The sequence below is a fragment of the Lytechinus pictus genome, chromosome 16 (genome assembly GCF_037042905.1).
Source record: "Lytechinus pictus isolate F3 Inbred chromosome 16, Lp3.0, whole genome shotgun sequence".
In the NCBI taxonomy this organism is placed as follows: domain Eukaryota; kingdom Metazoa; phylum Echinodermata; class Echinoidea; order Temnopleuroida; family Toxopneustidae; genus Lytechinus; species Lytechinus pictus.
Genome location: NC_087260.1, coordinates 18,842,088 through 18,861,287, shown reverse-complemented (window position 1 = coordinate 18,861,287; position 19,200 = coordinate 18,842,088). Strand labels below are relative to the sequence as shown.

At 35.9% G+C, this 19,200-nt stretch overlaps 2 protein-coding genes across 2 annotated transcripts in view; both read right to left on the bottom strand.

Annotated features, from left to right (window-relative positions):
* Positions 1-5,503, bottom strand: part of LOC129278603 (transcriptional coactivator YAP1-like) — a 33,782-nt gene extending 28,279 nt beyond the window's left edge. The window contains exon 1 of the mRNA XM_064111205.1: positions 4,702-5,503. Coding sequence (XP_063967275.1) covers positions 4,702-5,171 — 470 coding nt within the window. The 5' untranslated portion in view covers positions 5,172-5,503. The remainder of the gene's footprint in view (positions 1-4,701) is intronic.
* A 9,706-nt stretch (positions 5,504-15,209) lies between these two features.
* LOC129278493 (disks large homolog 1-like) overlaps positions 15,210-19,200 on the bottom strand; it is a 38,388-nt gene continuing 34,397 nt past the window's right edge. The window contains exon 19 of the mRNA XM_064111232.1: positions 15,210-19,033. Coding sequence (XP_063967302.1) covers positions 18,927-19,033 — 107 coding nt within the window. The 3' untranslated portion in view covers positions 15,210-18,926. The remainder of the gene's footprint in view (positions 19,034-19,200) is intronic.

Genomic DNA, 19,200 nt, shown 5'->3' with positions numbered 1-19,200 from the left:
CAAATTTTCAAAGCACCCATTAGTTTATGTCTGTAATTTTTTGTCAGTACTTATTGAAAACACTAAGAGATTGAAAACTAAGAAGGCTACAGAATTAACAGAACAGTTTATATTTTATATGTTGAAATATAATTTGTTTTTATACTGTTACAAATTCTTTTTAATTTAAAGTAACACTCCTGTACATTTGTGTCATTTTTCTTTGTATTATTTGAATTTACAATTACAATCAAGGATGATGGTAGTTTACTGACATGGATCAAGTTTTAATTCCTTGGAGAAATGTAAAATCACAGAAATCTAAATCTTGCTGAGAGAAATTTTCAAATCTCTATCATTTTTTTGGTTTGTTGGATTGGGGCGAATTTGTAACCACTCCATCAATATGCTATTAACCCAAAATTCTGGAAACAAACTTCAATTTGTCTACAGGTCTGAATGATACATGTAGGCCTACAAAAATATATACGGTATCCAATGTTCAACTTTTACATACATCATGGATCCATGCATACATGTACATGTTTTTAATAAGATTGGTCCATGAAAATTGATATCGTGAATTTTACTGCAAGGTTTTATCATTTACAAAATTGAATCTTTACTAGGAAGTTAAGAACCTCTACAAAGACCGAGCTGTTTTTTTTTTTTTGGGGGGGGGGGGGGGAGTGGTGGGCCCTGTGGGGACTATCCATGACAGAACTGACCTGCCCTGGACCTAGTTTGACTCGGTCAAGGCAGGGGTCAATCAAAGGATCTAACCTGGGAGCTATGAAAATTGTAAACATCTCCATTTTGCACTTTCCCTAGGTTGGTCACCTTTCACACACTGCAGGGAACAAGAACCTTGTAACCATGGCAACTGGAAAAAGGGAAATCTCATCCTTATATTACTGTGTACTGATTGAAACAAGAAGTTTTATTTTGTATTTCATTGGGGGGTTTTCAGGGAAAGTCAACGGTTTAACTGGACACTGGGACATGCTTGCATGCACCTGTAATTTTAGCTACAGAACATGGGATTATGGGAAAAATACAAATTGATACAAATGTTCGAGTCCTGGGGCCTGTTTAATAAGACTTGGTATAATAACAAATTTGCAATAGCAGTTTAAAGCTATTGAAATCCTCTAATATGATTGGCTGATAATAAAATAGTAATATAGAAATTGTGCAATTCTTTATGAAAAGGGGACTCTGGTCACAACTCACATCTTATGGATGGTGGTGTCAAAATCTGAATGAAATAGCCTGCATGTATACACACTGTACAATTCGAAATGTTTATCATTACATGTAGGTACAGTGGTGTTCAAAAGTTAATGAACTCCATCAAAAAAATGAAAATATTTATAGTTCTGCCATGTATTAGATATTTAATTGTGAAGTCAGTTGATAAAATATTACATTCAAAAGATTTTGTTTCTCTGGGCTCGCCAAACATTGTAGTTTTGTTGACTGCAGTACATGAAGAAGTGCATTTTGTGGTGAGGTTCACTAACTTTTTAGCACATACTGTATGTACATGTACTACATGTATACCATTAGGCCTACTTTGTTTGTTGGTAACTATAGACTTCCCAATCTGATAAAAAAATGTACCAATAGTACCAAATGGGGTAGATATAAAGATTACATTCAAACTTTGTTTTGTCTACTGGGACTCGATTTCTCAATCATGACTCTAACACAGTGAACGATATCTGTTCCAGAACTGGGAAATCAATTCCAATGGGAAGAGGTACATGTACATATGCCTATACCACTGAATTTCTCTTGACTTGTGTACATTCAATAGGGTCTAAATCTACATGTAATATCAACATCAAAAGAAGTTTCAATACTTTGCTAAAAGAGTAGTTCAATTTCCTTGTCTTACAGTACATGTAGGCCTACATAGTACAAGTGTGCAAACACCTGGGTACCTCATTTTGAATCAATTTTTGATAGAGGGAAATAGGGTCATGGAATTAAAAAATGGAACAAGATTTTGTTCAGTAATAAATAGTACGTAGACCTATAGGCCTACTCGGTGTAAATTGACTTGCTCATTAAATTGTATGCTTTCCATTCAGTCTATTTGGAACCTGTTTCTTTTCCCTTTTGCACTTGCATCCTATTGTTAATCGTCATAATAAGCCATTTAAGGAACTACAGGTAACCCATTCAAGACTTCAAGACAATAATTCAAGAACCATTCAAGACAACCCATTCAAGTTAGCTACACAATAAGCCCATTCAGACTGCAGAAAACCTAGGTACAGGTGTAGATGATCGTTAGAAAATTACATTTCTGTTTTACACATAGGTGCATCATCATAATGTATTTCTCTGATGAAAAAAAAGGTAAAAGTCGGGTTTGACCAACATTACCGAAAGCTATATAAAACTTGATGCTTATGACAGTTTCCTGTGTAATCAATGGTTAGGTACATGTAGAAACCTTAATTTTGATTGGTTGACCAAGTAATGATTGTTATTGCCAAGGCAAGTAACTTTCAAATTCAATAAACATGGAAGAGATAAAAGAACTAAATAATGCAGAACTAGAAGAATCCTTCCCTCTACACAGATATTGTGCTCTCTTCTTAATCTTACATTTGCTACATTCTCTTATAATCATAGGGGAAAATTTTGTCTATTCTTTCGTCTAAATGCTCCTACAAGGTGCGGTTTATTCAAGCATCAGATTGAAGATTACTGATTATGAGGAAAAGAAACTTCTTTAATTGTAATCCGAGATAAGATGATGCTATAAATAGCGATTGCTTGTTTACATTGTCCTGTTATAGACATGGACATTTACAACTTGTTTACAATCTGTAACTGTTTGATCATTTTCTACTCTTTAACTAGTACTAAGACCTGATACCGTGACCTGATAATTCTGATTGTAAAATTTGCCGTATTTTGTGTGTGCATTGCTGGACACAATCAAAGAACATACAGTACTGTATCTCCACGAAGCACTGCACTTCCCAATTTGAAGAAAAATTGTGAAGACGTAAAAATATTCTTTTCTGGTTTGAAAACAAGGAGTGCAGAATGATTATGGCGATATGTCACATTTCCTACATGTAATCTATTACTTCATACATTTTTATGACCATTATCATTACAACAAGTGTAAATCAGCACTTCGGCCATTATCACTGCTACAGTATCACCTCCAGGCTCCATCATCATTACCATCGTCACTATCACCATTGTCATCAGCATCATCATCATAATCATCATCATCAGGATCATCACCATCATCAACACTATCATCATCACCACTGCCACCACCACCATCATCACCATCACCACCATCATCATCATCATCATCAAGTTATAACTTCTTGTCACTTCCATGGTCAATTTGGTCCAAAGCCAATTCGTCCAATTGCCAACTCGTCTACTATCATTTGGTCTACCATCAGTTCGTCCAATATTCACATGGTCTAATTGCCATTTCATCCACTCACCATCTTGTCTAATAACCAGTTGGTCCCATAGCCATTAAGTCCATATACCATTTGGTCTAATTAGACTAAACCTGTGTTAATTTGGCAAAATGAATAGACCTACTGGTTATGAGACGAAATGGTCATCTATAGACGAACTGAGGATTACACAAAGTGATGATTGGACCAAATGGTTATTGGACTAAATGGTTGTTAGAGGAAATGTTGATGGACGGAATGGCATAAGACTAAATGATGGTAGACCATGTGGTGAGTGGACGAATTGGGAATCTGCCACTTCCATCACCACCACCATCAACATCCTCGTCATCACCTCCATCATGGTCATGATATCCACAATATCATCACTATAAACCCATCACCCCATCATCATAATCATACCCATCATAAACTTTATCACCTCCCATTATCTTCACCTTTTCACTTCCAAGTTCCAACCTCATCATCATCATCAACGACATCATCATCACCATGACCATCACCACCATTTATTCCATAAGCATCAGATGTCCTTCTTGAATTCACTATCATGGCAATAATTATAATCTATGTAAATCCCCCAGATCATACAATGTCATGTGTTGAGTAATTAAAACCTAACAATCTTTATATGTACTCCTCCTTTACTTTCCAATCATTGCATCCTCGATTCATTATCATGGAATCCTCATCGTTGCTGCATCCTCACCCATGACACCCCCAATAAAAACCACCGCCATCACCGTCAACCCCCCATGCATTGGACATTTCCATTACGGCATTGTCACTATCCTCACTACCGTTATCATCATCTCCATTTTCACCATCATCATACATACCACTATGATCATCATCACACCAACATCATCATCAACCATCACGTATCATCACCATGCATCATCAACTCCACAACCACCACCATCACCATTAAACAACATCACACTAGTAGTAGTACAAGTACCACCATTTATCACCACAACTACCAGAAGTTGTACTACCAGTACCAGGACTACAGTATACCACAATCAGCACCATCATTAAAAATATCATCAAGATGATCTTCAATCATTTCATCATCTTCTTGTTATAATCAGCAGCAGGGTTAACAGTTTCATGGATTGGGGAATACAGACAGGTCCAAAATGGGTGGGGGATGGGGGAGTGGGGTTGGGGAGTGGGGTTAGGGATGCAGGGTGGAGCAAGAAGAGGGGGATGCTATCTGATCTCCACTACTTTTCTTCCCTTTTAAACTTACTCAAGAAAATATTTTTGTCCGGTTGGTGTGACGGCCATCTCCCAGCCGCTGGGCAGGCCATCCGTATCAGTGATATCATAACTCTGTTGCCGAAGATGCTGATTTCTGATCACATCTTGTGGGTTGATGCTTCGCATCTCTTGCAGCGATGCCGGCGACGAGTGCGCCCTGCCGTGGGCGATCGTCATCCCCTGAGGGCCCAAGCTACGGCTGGCAAGTTCATGGCTAGCGTTCGACATATTTCCAGAGTAATTCGTCGAGTCTGCGCTCGATTCCCTCGAATGGCTTATTCTTGGTTCTTGGAAAAAGGAAGCAGGCATGTTTCTTTTTCGCCATGGTACTTGCTGTGGAACTTTATCGGCTGCTTCGGCCGAGTTCAAAACATTGCGAAACAGATCGTCCAACTCCGCTCCCGAGTCTCCTCGTACGTGAACGATAGCGTTCTGTCTTTTCCCTCCTGTTTGCTCCATTTTTATCCGCTTTCCTCGCCAAATTCCTCACTGAATCCCTTAATCCAATATCCTCTATCCACTGAACATGAAATAAAATCTAAATCTAAATGGTGTCAGTAACAGCCGGTTCCGTATTAAAAAAGTTTTCTACCAGTTGATTATCATCGTCCCCGCATCTTTACACCATGGACCCTATAAGTATAACCATTCCGATGCATAGGTTCTTAGCTCCAATCGTATCCGGTTGCACACGGCGTATTTCACCTATGTGTATGTACGATCCCGTAGGTTGCTTCGCTCCACGGACTTTTTCGTTGTCGCAGAGTACACAGAAAAGTTACCCATACACCAAAGGCCGACCTTGCATGCAAATTATTGGTCCCTATTAAGACCGCATCACTACTCGACTTTTAACTATTTCAAACAAGATAGATCTCCGTTTTCTTGTTGTCTTTTCAACTGAATGGCATTTTATGTATGTTCAAAACACCAATAAAAACTTTTTCCGGTGTATCATAGACCTTTATTATCTTTATGATGCATACAAACTGATTAATATCGTTTTCAAAATCTTCACAAATCATTCCGCGAGTGAATCTTGCTCTACCAGGGGGGTATAGTTCGCCCTTTTCGATCCTTCTTTTGGTCAAAGGCCGACTTTTGTATGTTATTATTGTTTACGTCACAGAAAAGGGTGTGGCCTACGCCGGAAGATTATTGTGCGGAATAAAAGAGAGGTTTTATAGAAAACCTTGAACGTTCTTTTTCCCCGAATTAAGTGTCTCATTGCGGAGACCGACCGAAACTTCTTTCATTCATTTGTTGCTATGCGGTGATTGATAATAATGACACCCATAATCAGAATAATCAGATGATAACGAGTTACTTCTCTGATTTATGATTTACATTTTCAACCGCGGGAGCACAGCACTTCTTCCTGACTCGGTGCGGGCGTTGACCTGCATATTATTTATTCTGAGTTCGATTTTGAATTGTTAGAGAATCCCTTTGTCAATAGGGGTAATATAATAGGAGACCCAATCCCCTATCCCTAATAATAGGGTTCAGGGAGGGGGTACCGATTGAACCATGTTTCTTCGCTTTTGAAGAAGGGGGATTATAGCTTCTTGTAGTTATGGAATAAAATGATGTATACATACTTTCGCTAATAAGGGGTTTGGGGTGATTTCGTGAGCACTAATGTGAGATGCCTAATGCTGTTTAATTGATTTACGCTTAGATTATTACAAGAAGAAACCCTTTGATCACTTCCGCAGTCGGTACCTGCATTGATTGAACACATTGCAAGCCTTAACTAATCTGTGGTTCTGCCGTACTGCATAATATTTAGGAATATTTTTCTAAAACGTCTTATTATAAAAAAAAAAAAAAATCGGATTATTATTTGGTATACGCTCAATCAATCACAACCTTATCAGATTTACTTAATTCATCCGCCTAAACCTTTATACTTGCACATGGCATATCATATTGTTTAATTGATTTACGTTTGCAAAATAGGAAATGAAATAAGTTATTATTTTCTCCACCAAATTCGAATAGGCCTATATAAATTATGCACTTTAAAATTGACACAAGTTGATGTCTCATGGGAACCACACATAAGGTGTTGAAATTAATTTTATTCACAGATATTCTTATCTATTTTTTCAGTAACTTACTCAACATAATTATAGATTTGTTTCCTATTTTATCTATTCAATTACATTTTGCCTTTATCCATAATGATACTAATAATAGTGCCTACGTATAACGCGCAAATGCATGTGCACATTGCGGCAGGGGGGTCCAGGATTTTTCGAAGGGGGGCACATTTTCCCGAGGAAAAATTTGGCAAGCAAAAAAAAAAAAAAAGTTTCAACGAAAAATTAAGCCTATTAAAAATTGAGCCACGAAAAATGTGACAACAAATTTTATTTTTGTCTCTCAAAAGAGGGGGGAGCCACGGGCCGGCTGTGTCCCCCCCCCCCCCTGGATCCGCCAGTGCATTGCGGTTCTCATGGTGTTTCAAAAATCACTAAAATCTGTAAAATTAAAATATAAATGAAAATAGACATTAAGTAGTTCATTACTTACTTTTTATCAACTTTTCCCTGTAGTTGGTATGCGTTTTATTCATTCATTCATTTATGACCCTTTTAGTCACATAGCTATCTTCTCATTTGTTTATTTATTTTATTGACTTAATTGCTTATCCTGTTTAATTCATTCATAATATTTTCCTCACTACGAGTAAACAAATTCTGCTTTCCCCTCTGTTTTTAATTTTTATTTTTAGAAGACTCCATGCACTCCGTTCCTGTTCACTGTGTATATATACACGAACTTGAATCGGTTTATTTTCAATTTGTCTATAATGCCAATTCGTCCAATAGCCAACTCGTCTGACTACCATTTGGTCTATCATCAGTTTGTCTACTCACCACATGGTCTACTTTCATTTAGTCTAATGCCATTCCGTCCAACAACAAGTTGGTCTAATAGCCATTTAGTCCATATACCATTTGGTCTAATTAAACTCAAGTGTTAATTGTGCAAAATGAATGAAAATGAAATGGATAGTACTGTATATACCAACTGGTTATGAGACAAATGGTAATAGACGAAATGGTGATTAGACGAAGTGATGATTGGACCAAATGGTTTTTAGACGAATTTTTGATGGACTGAATGGCATTAAATTAAATGAAGGTAGACCATGTGGTGAGTGGACGAGTTGGCAGTGGACGAATTTGCATTTTACCTTGAAGCATGTCTCAAGTCTGGAAGCCAAGTGCACTTATTCATTTTTATTTTCTCTATATTTGTGGTTGGCAAAGCAGGCATTCGAATGAAAATTTGGGCAACAATACAGCAGGTTCATTTAAAGGGCAACTATTGATAAATATATTTATTTGGTTACTTTTTTGTATACTATTTTTCCTTATATTGTCGGGATGACATTGAAGCGTGTGTATCGCTTGTGAAATCTATCTTTCCACTCAAATTACAGAAAATCATGTGATTTTATTAATTTCAATTCTTGTGTTGAAGGAATATCAATGCAGACACACACTGTAGAAACGCAGTTTAAAAATTAAGCATGTTTTTTAAGCCCGTCACTTTAACAAATATTGTTTAAACTTCAAGACAATCGTTTAAACTTTATAAACAACTTTTTAACAGTTTAAACGGCGTTTTTTTAAACCATAGATATTTATGTGGATAAATCTTGTTCCCGATTGGATTAAAGCCGGTAGCCGCGCGTGATATATATTAATCAATAATAAAATAATAATGGTATTTATTTCATGATAAGTTCGTAGCATACTTAATTGTTACATATTATTCAGATAATATCACAAGAAAACGTTAATACGGCAAAAGTATCAGTAGAATATATTAAATGATAAAATAATGATCTTTATTTGATAATCACATAGAGAAGGTACAATTTACCCAGGTCCTTAATATGGGACAAACTCCCATTCACTGGCAATAGGCAGGGTTAATGATTATAGTTAAGTTGCATAATAGATAGAAAAAAATGTGCAAGGAAATAAATTGTGATATAGACGTCATGATAAATAAACAGGGCCCCGCATGCATGTGAACGACTTCCTTTCACCAGGACGTTTCGCTCCAAAAAGAAGGTGATTTCGTTCCAGGAAAATTTGTAAAAGACCCAAAAAAGCTCATTTTGGTTACATTTCTGCCATTTAGCATACCTAACCAGGGGGTGGGGCTGCCTATGTAAAATAACATCCCAAATGCAGCCAGGCCTGCCCCCAGCCCCCCTGCTTCCCAGGGCGATGTAAATGAATTGTCATGCAATATAAAACTGGACTAGTGTACAGAAATTGAAATAAGAATCGGGTTTAAAGTGTATAAGAATTTGAAAAGTGAAAGTGATATAATTGGCCATTGAACGAGGAAACAGTTTCATACACATGATTTCACGCAACTGTATCATTACAAATAGTCGTTAATTATGCGAATTTCATAATTATATTTGGAGTTAAAGGAGAATGAAACCTTTGGAACAAGATAGCTTGTGTGAAAACAGAAAAATCTAATTAACAGATCAACGAAAGTTTGAGACAAATCAGACCAATAATGAGAAAGTTATGAACATTTGAATATTGCGATCACTAATATGCTATAGAGATCCTCCTATTAGCAATGCGACAAAGATGTGTGATGTCACTTGTGAACAACTCTCCACATTACTTTAGTATATATTTAACTTAAACTGCCTCTTTTATCACATCTATCAGTAGATCATGTGTTCTTTCTATAGGAGAGCATGTAATACAGATTTTTAAAGAATACATCATGGAGGAAGAGTTGGTATCACCTTAAGAAAAAGCAAAAAGTGCAATTTAGGGGGTATATTATAGTCAATCAAAGGGAAAGTTGTTCACATGTGACATCACACATCCTTGTCGCATTGCCAATAGGAGGATCTCCAGCTCAGTCGGTAGAGCGGGGGTTTCGGTTTCCGGTGACCCGGGTTCGATTCCCAAGTGGTGCGCTAGTGCCCTTTGGTAAGGCATTTATCCTCATTACCAGGTCCCTCGGAGAGGACCTTAAGCCGTTGGTCCCCTGGTTGCTTGCTCACAGGCATTCGTGCTTTCTTAGCAGTCAGGTAAAACAACCTCGGTATAACATTAGTGATTACAATATTTAAATGCTCATAACTTTCTCATTATTTGTCCTATTTTTCTCAAATTTTCTTTGTTCTTATTCTTTTATTTTCTGTTTCGACACAAGCCAACTTGTTCCAAAGGTTTCATTTCCCTTAAAAATACAATGCAGTTAGGTCCTGTTGATATTATAATAAAGGCGAAATCTCACAAGGTCAATTGCGCCATCTTTCATCTGACATCAGTAGGGTCCATATTGTATAAACTCCGAAGTTGTGTTGATAATTCACGCTCATATAAATCTGATATAAGATTGGGAATAAGGATAGTAGAGATGTTTGTCAATCAAAATTTGAAGGAGATCCTTCAAAATTCACACTAATGAAGATTTCCATTATCTGCATGGGCCCAGAATGATATTGATGGAGCGTTGTGGTCCAGTGGATTAGTATACTGACTTTGAAACAGAGGGTCGTGGGTTCGAATCCCAGCCATGGCGTAATTTCCTTCTGCAAGAAATTTATCCACATTGTGATGCAGTCAACCCAGGTGAGGTGAATGGGTACCCGGCAGGATTAATTCCTTGAATGTATGAGCGCTGAAAGGCAGCTCGAGCTAAAGCCGGGGTAATAATAATAATAACATCGCGCATCGGAAAAGAATTTTTTTAGATATATGGCGCTATATAAATGCCTATATTATTATTATGGAAAATATATAGCGAATGAGATTATATGGTTTTATTGTGTATTATTTCTGCAAAATAGTGTTCACGCTGTCATTGTTTTTACTCTACCACTGCTGATATATATATTAAAAATTTTTGTTTAAAATCTAATCTTTATCATTATTATTCCACCTTTGTTCGAGTTGCTTTATCGTTATCATTGAAAAAAAATAGTTAGGTCCACTGTCACTTTGAAGTTTCAAAATCGACACAAAATTGATAAGGATGTTGAAAATGACATAAAAGAATAAAGTTGTACAGCGGTTTTTACAAGATTTTACAAGTGACATAATATGCACATGCATGTGACAATAATGTTTCATTGTCCCAGCATGAGATTTGTTCTTTATAAAAACATTTTTTAGTAATATATAGGTTTTATATATATTGCAAAAATAATGAAGGTGATGTTTAGGGAATTGTTAAGATATGGGGGACTTACTCTCTTGAAACGTCAAAAAATGAACACTTTGAAAAGCCACCACTTGGTTATTCTTTCATGGTTGTTTGCCAAACTGTCTTTTTTTCATTTTTCCATCATGTTTTTACTTTTATCAAAATCAAATTATCTTCAGGGTAGACTTCCCTTCACTAAGTCTGACTTTTATCTTGACATAGTCATTCTTTCTGTAATATACATGAATCAATTTCGAAGCCAGTATTGCGATGAATTATCATGATTTTGTTGTATAACAACCAGCACTTCAGTCCCAAATATGAATATTAATGTGGGTGTTTGTTATGCGATACCAACACAACAGATCAAGCTAAGTTCAATTGGCAACAACAATAACTCTACTCAAGGAGGAGAAACGAATCAGTGTACGAGGAAATCGTCCGTAAATAATGCAATCTGCGCCAATGAGGCGTAACAATGTTTCATTTGTAAATCTAATGATAATCTTAATCAAGAAAGGTGATAATTTTTTTCCCTCGTTTTGAATAATAATCCTGCCAGTCTTTATCTAGACATGCACCCATTTAATACACAAACTGCAAACGGGTATTCAAAATGAGTATGAAATCACCCGCAAGCGAAGATTCTTGTCAAGGTTTGAAGTGGTGGTTTTTGGTGAGAATAAGTTCAAATTTCTTGTAATTTATGAAATATCTTTATTATCATTATGTGCTAGAAAGTGATCACTTTTGGAAATCCTGATAGTACGCTCACTGCGCCAACAATTTTGATCTCCTACGTCCTACGATGTCAGGTGGATACAATAATTGTTATTCCCCTCTGTTCCTTTTTTTTTGCTGTTGTCACGGTACAATGTTCATTTGATGGATAAAAAGACTATAAAGAAAAGCAAATCGTGACGTATTTCCATGCAAATGAATATAAATAATGACTAAACCAAAGAGAAAAAGATAATATGGAAAGGGAACGATAAAGGAAAATTTACGGAAGTGCCCCCGAAAACCCATCTTTGTAAATTAATAGAGCGTTTAATCGCAAAATGACCCATCGTCTATACTCTGTGAGGCGAGCAAAACGAGATAATAGACTTCAGTGCTCGCAGGCCTATCATTCTATTATCTATTTATCTATTATTATTTCAGCGTTGACGACAGTATAAATGGTAAACCCATATATTATTTTTGTCAAATGTGAAATGGCCCGTGAATTGGGCTGAGTCAAGGGTAATGATTTGTGATTACAGTTATAAGGCCCACGGGGGTGGACGAGAGTAAAAAAAGAAATAAAAGAGATATAGAACGAGAGAGAGAGGGAGATGGGGGTTGGGGAGAGAAGGGTGGGAGGGAGAGAGTGAGAGAGGAAAATTTAGATTGATAGGTAGACGAAAAGAAAAAGGAGGATACTATAGTAGAAATATATATGTATATAATTATATATATAGAGAGAGAGAGGGAGAGAGAGAGAGAGAGAGAGAGAGGGGGGGGGGAGGGAGGGAGGGGGTGGGCTAATAAGGAGCCCCAACATTTAAAGGGGAAGTTTACCCTGAAGAAAGGTTTGTTGTAATAATAGCAGAAAAAAAAAATATTTATGAAGGTTTGAGGAAAATCCATCAAAGATTAATTTGAGAAAGTTATTAGAATTTTAAATTTTTGATTTGTGACGTCATAAAGGAGTAGCTGCCCCAATTATGTAAAGTAATATAAAATGCATAATTTTCAATTATTTAATGGTTCGTAATGACTTATCTTTGTTTTCTTTTTAGGAACGGGTGTAAAATGATGTCTATTCTATTGATATACTGAATGTACGGAAAAAAATAATTTTCATTTTTTTCTGAGAAAATGACATTTCATCGATTTTTTTACCATTCAATATGTAGAAAAGCTGCTCGCATTATGTGACGTCACAAAATAATAAAATAGATAAAATTCTAATAACTTTTTTATTCTTTGATGGATTTTTCTCAAACCTTCGGCAATATTTTTTATCTGCTATATTTACAATAAACTTTTTGTCAGGGTGAACTTCCCTGACTTAGCATGCTTTAGTGTGCTATGCTGTCACAGTGTCAAGATCACTTCTACTGCATCCAAACGCTCTATGAAATCATCCACTAATTAACTTCCGTCAAAGTTGAAGATTTGAAAAAATAAACAATACCCCAACAATATTTACTCCTGTATAAACTTTTTTTAAAGGACATATATCACGTAAAGTATCTCGTAATGACCAACCAGAAACACAAGTAACAGCTGGTACTTATGATGCCCATTATATAATTTTCACTTTTTCCTGGAATAAGAAAAGGGCGGTGCTAATAAATGCCTTTCCTTGCTAAAGGTGCCATGGCCGCGAATCGAACCCCGGACATCTACCGTATGTGTCTAGTTCACTAGTTCTAGGTCACTGCACTTCTACTTCGTTCTTGGTTTTATGATTTTAATATGAATGACTTTAGGCTCAATTTGTTTGACACCGTGACGGTGGTAACTTACAGCTGTAATTAGTTTGTCACAAAAAGACATTATCAATGTTTTATTTGAAGCACTGTCTAAAATACATTGATATCAGTAAGATCATAACTGATACGATGATGATGCCAAAACTTAAATTTATTCATGTTTACCACTGTGACTTCGGCCTCCCAAAAGCAATTATAAGGAATAATAATAAGGAAAGCAAGACATTGTGAAACAAAGAAATGCAGGAAGAGAGCTGAAAAGGTAGAAAAGAAATGGGCATAAGAAACCAAACTAGGTTGGGAAGAAAGTAAAAGAAATGTAAAACTGGAATTAAAAAAAATAAGTATATAAGACAGATATTTTCCCCCACCAAATGTGAATGGGGCCTATAATATTTACAACGCTGGGGGCGATATTGCAATTACTGCAAATTTTCAATACGAGTAGCAGATTTTGCATCCCGTGATTTGTATAGGATTGGTGTTGAATATGTATTATTTACAATGTAGAAGATATATATTTTTTTGTCTGAAAATCTGAATTAAGAATAAAATCCATGCTGCTTTTTGCTTTCTCAGTTACTGTTAAGATTTTCTTTAACATTTCTCTCCTTTTTTTTTTTACTCCACTCTCTATTTTATTTCTTTCTTTACTCCATTTTTTCTTCCTTTTTTTGGATCCCCCTTCATTCCACTTTTATCTTTATATCTGCTGTTAATTTTTTATGATGGCATGGCGCCTGTGGTACTTTTAGGGTAAATTTATAATGTATTTTGATATTTTATTCATATTTTCTTTTGCAAAAAAGAAGAGAATGTAACTCCTTGTAGTTAAAAGCCACCGACATTATTGTGTGCGCTCATTGAATATTTTAGATATTTCTGTGTATGAACACATGGGGTATATCAGTTGGTAATGCTTATTTCAATGCCCTTTAAATGCTAGGGAACGATGGGGGGGGGGGGGCCCTCCTGGTTAATTTGTTTCCATGAATTTATGCTGTTGTCTTTTAAATGTAACTTAAGGCCACCTCACACCTTATGACCCAACTGGTCTATGACTGGTCTGCGAATGAGTGAGTGGAGATGAAATGCAAGGTAAGCCACGATACCGCACACCTTGTGATTCGACTACCATGCAGTCAGAAACTCACGCATGTGCTTTTTCTTTTGGCCATAGTAACTGAGAAAATGATGCTTATTACTGCGTCTGCGCATTGCACATCATGTACGCGTCGTGACTCTTATGTCTGATTGGCTGGAAGTTGGATTGAGCCTGCGATCCAGTTGTAAGGATTCGACATGTCAAATCCTTACGATTAGTCTCTGACCGGTCTGCAACTCTCAAGTTGACAAGAGCTGTGACGTCACATTTCCCTTCACTCAGCCGCAGACCAGTCATAGACCTGGGCCCCATCTTACAAAGAGTTACGATTGATCCGATCAATCGTAACTATTGATCCGATCAATCGTAACTATGGACGGCCAGCAACATCAAAATCTATTATGCATGTTTGTTCAAAATATTTTCTACCTATGATGTATATTCATGCATTCATTGTTTTCTTGAAAATTCACTGCGCTTCTCTTTGCATACAGAGGACATTGTGTAAGTTTTTTGTAGAAAAAATTATGACACTGATGGATTTCCATAGTTACGGTTGATCGGATCAATCGTAACTCTTTGTAAGACGGGGCCCAGATGGGTTGCAAGGTGTGCGGTGGCCTTTAGGTGAAGACTCTAGAATATAACTAACACATAAACAAAACTAAATCAATAAATAATGCATAAGAGAAATACATGTTGAGTTTATTTCAAAATGTCTACTTTTTTATTTGTACAACACTTAACCTTCCGTGGAAAGAAAGAAACATTATACAATAATCATAAATGACTACATAACATATAATTCTTCATTTGCATGCTAGTAATTAAATATCAACATATGATGAATATACAATCACAATCTTTTGTGTCATTATTTTCTCTCACTCTCTTTAACATGTGCTACAACTCCCATACACATTGTATATCTGGAAAAATGGAAAGAGACAAAAAAAAAAAAAAAAAAAAAAAAAAAAAAGTTAAACGTACATGAAATATTGATAAGTACATAATATATAACATCTGCGGGGCACTTAATGGCAGTCATGTTATCGTAATCTTTGAAATGCTTCGTGCATAAGAGGAGTGTCTACATCAACGATCCCAACACAAAATATAATTTTTTAGCAAATGAGGGGGCACACACAATTATTATTTTCCATCACCTAAAACTGCAAAAAACAGCAAAACTCATCTTAGAGAGAGAGATCCAGAATATTGGACAAAGACAAGATTTAGGGCAGATATAAAGGCTGAAGTAAATATATTCTATCAATTTTTGTAATCAAAGATTTGAGATAATTATTCCTCCCCTTTTGTTGCTTGCACTTCTATTTTTAAATCTAAAATGTCTTTAATATATCCTTTTTGAATGAAAGTTGTTTACGGCAGATTATAGAGTAGTTAACTATATGACCTGATGTGATAAAAGCCTTAAGAAAAATAATCACAAGATTTGACTTAGTCCCATACAACCCTTTTGATGTCCTTTACATTGTCAAACTTGTACATCTCACAATCAAATACTAGTATATCCCTAAATTACGCACTACCCTTAGAAAAAATATGAATTGAGAGAGCAACAAAAAATAATAGAATAAGACCAATGTGTGGTGGTTGAGTGCTAGAAAGTATAAAGTGTAGCAAGTGCTTGCTTGTATAAATGTCTTGAATAATTGATAACTAGTGCACGTTCATTTCCAAATATTTACAGCAAATGAAAGCTGGATTTTTGACATTTTTCTGCAGAGTGAAACAAAGAATCAAATGTTATGCAAAGCAAAATACATTTCAGAGAAATATGGGAAAGCCTGATCACCTTCCTTTCAGAAATTTCCTTAATAAAATCTGCATACTCCAAAGTAAGATGCTTGAATTTTCTTGAGTAATAAACTGCCTAATTAGATTGTGTCATTTTCTTGAACTCTTTATTCTGACTTCCAAGAAAAGCTTGTATATTGGGAAATGAGAGCGGCAAATTTGTACCTCAACAAATGCTCTTTATGCCAACCCTCCTCTAATTAAAACATTCTTTTAATCCAAATGGAACTGATGCATGCGAATAAATCTGCATCAAAAGTTTGAGGATATTTTCCATATTCGAGTATCGACGCCCACCTGGGTGTGGTTTCACAAAAATGGAAGTACGACATGCTTAGTGGCCATTACTGCGCATGAAAACAACACCATATGGGTGGTTCACAAAGAATATGTTAAGTCATGGTTAAGTGCCAACGGATAAGAGCCATAAACAAATACCACACACAACTGGGAAGTGCAATTTTAAGTTGCACTTAACTTTTTGTGATACACCTCCAAATACCGGCACTATAGCTCTCTTTTACCGACTCTCAAACACCACGAGACAGTTTTGTTGTCTGAAATGAAAAATATAAAAGATGTGATATATCATGGAATTGCGGAACCCAATGTCATCATTCATGGAGGTTTAATGTGCCCATTCTTGAGTATTATAATATTTGGCAAACCTTATTATTTTTTAAACAGAAATAACAAGAATAAAGAGGCCATGCAGCTTAAATTGCTTTGGCTAACCATGGTTAACAAGTCAAATAATTTGTATCAAACTCATAAGTGCAATCTAGGAATCATTACACTTGGGGATTTTATATGTATTTGAATACACACAATTAATACCTTTGCAATGATCATTACAACACATTTGAAAGCCATGGGATTGCTCGTAACATAACAGATGTACATATATAGCACCATATTATGCTTTCTGTAACCGCATGTCAATATGAACACATGTACATACATATGACAAAGGTGTGGGTTTATACATGCACGATGTACACTTGATATATAGCCACGTTAATCACGCTTTCGCTTTGGTTTTAGAATTTAAGATATGAAAATTACTTTGTCTTGATCTAGACTGCCCTACTTAAAAATAAGGGAAGTGAAAAAAAATCAAACTTTCTGCCAAAAGGTAAAATTTGTAAGCTGGGATATCATGTTTTTGATAATCCAAGTATCTTGCATCGGGGGGGGGGCAAATTTTAATGATGCACAAGTCATAGTATCTGTACTCAACATTGTGCCCAGAAATCCAAGTTTTGAGATAAATATAAAGAATTTGTCAATAACATTTCTTTTCTACGAGTTGGGTCAAAGATAAAGGCAGACAGGAGAGAGGCGAAGAAGGAGGTTGGGGGGGGGGGGGGTATGGAGAGAGGATATGGTAGGGTACAGAGATATCAAGGAGAGGGAGAAAGAGAGAGGAGAGAGACAGAGATAGAAAGATAAAGCGAGTAGGTGGGGGGGGGGATAGAGAATGTAATAAAGGGGAATTGAAGAGAGAAAAAAAAGGAAGAATGATTCTTTTTCAAAGAAATCTAGGAAAGTTTTTTTTGCACAGAGTTGCCATCAACCAGTAAATAAACAGAACAAAAACAAATGTTACTCATGATTAGTATTTGGTCCACATAAAAGATTGTATCATACATCATGATAGAATTACGGTACAAGGAACAACATGTCATCACTTTACTAACCTTCCAAATCATTATCAAATAATAAAAGTAAAAAAAAATGCAAACATAGATTGATTTATTCATAATCTGTGAAGGGCACACAATAGACAATTTCCTAGGAAACCAAATCTTATTACACTCAGGCTAAGATTTGACACGATCATAACCTCAAACTACAGGTATTTACTAAAGAGGGAGGATATTGGTCTTTAAAATTTCAATTGAATTAAATTCTAATACATTTCGGGAATTTGCACGCATAGGGACCAATTAATTTTCATCACTTTTTTTTTAGTAAGCTGCATCAATCAAACTACAATTAAATCTGGCACCTTTATAAGTGAGTATACTGTATATACTTAGGCATAATATATATATATTTACTAATATATCTTTTTTTTTCTTGCAAAATGGCAATACAAAAACAAGGAGAGTAATTTCACCATCATACGTTTAAAAAAATATGTTCACAAATTTCATGAAAAAAGTGTGATTTTTCACTCCAATTGAACAGGTCGTTGCTAAAATTACATCTGCTGAGAATATGGGAGGGAAAACAACAAATACTTCCAGAAAATACTTCAAAAAAGGTGAAAATGTCTGATAACGTGAACTATGATCTCCTGCTGAGGGCATTCTTGGTATAGGGCGGATCAGGTTCCGGTACTGCACCCTAATGGACTCCTACGGGGTTAGAAACGGAGACATCTTGCGTATAAAACACAGAGGGGGTTAAGTAATTGTAACATACAATTCCTCCCCCAATATTCCATGACGATTAAAATTTTTCTGTACAAAAAATATCTCTAATATCCAACATGGCTGTGCAACGTTGTCAAAATGTCTTTTTTCTTCTCTTGACATATACAAATTTGGTAATTCATGTTGTGATTCCGGTAAGAGAAGGTAGCCGTTTTCACAGTTTTTCTTTCGCTGGGATCCAGATCGTCGGGCCGGATTGTTCGTGGATGATCTCCTTGACTTGTTGGTATATGTCATCTATGGTGTCTCCCAAAACGATTGCTATGGAAAAAAAAAGAAAAGAAATCTTTAAAGGAGAATGAAACTCTTGGAGCAAGTTAGCTTTTGTGAAAGCAGAAAAATCAAAGAATAAGATCAACAAAAGTTTGGGTAAAATAGGACTAGCAATAGAAGAGTTATGAGCATTTGAATGTCGAGATCACTAATGG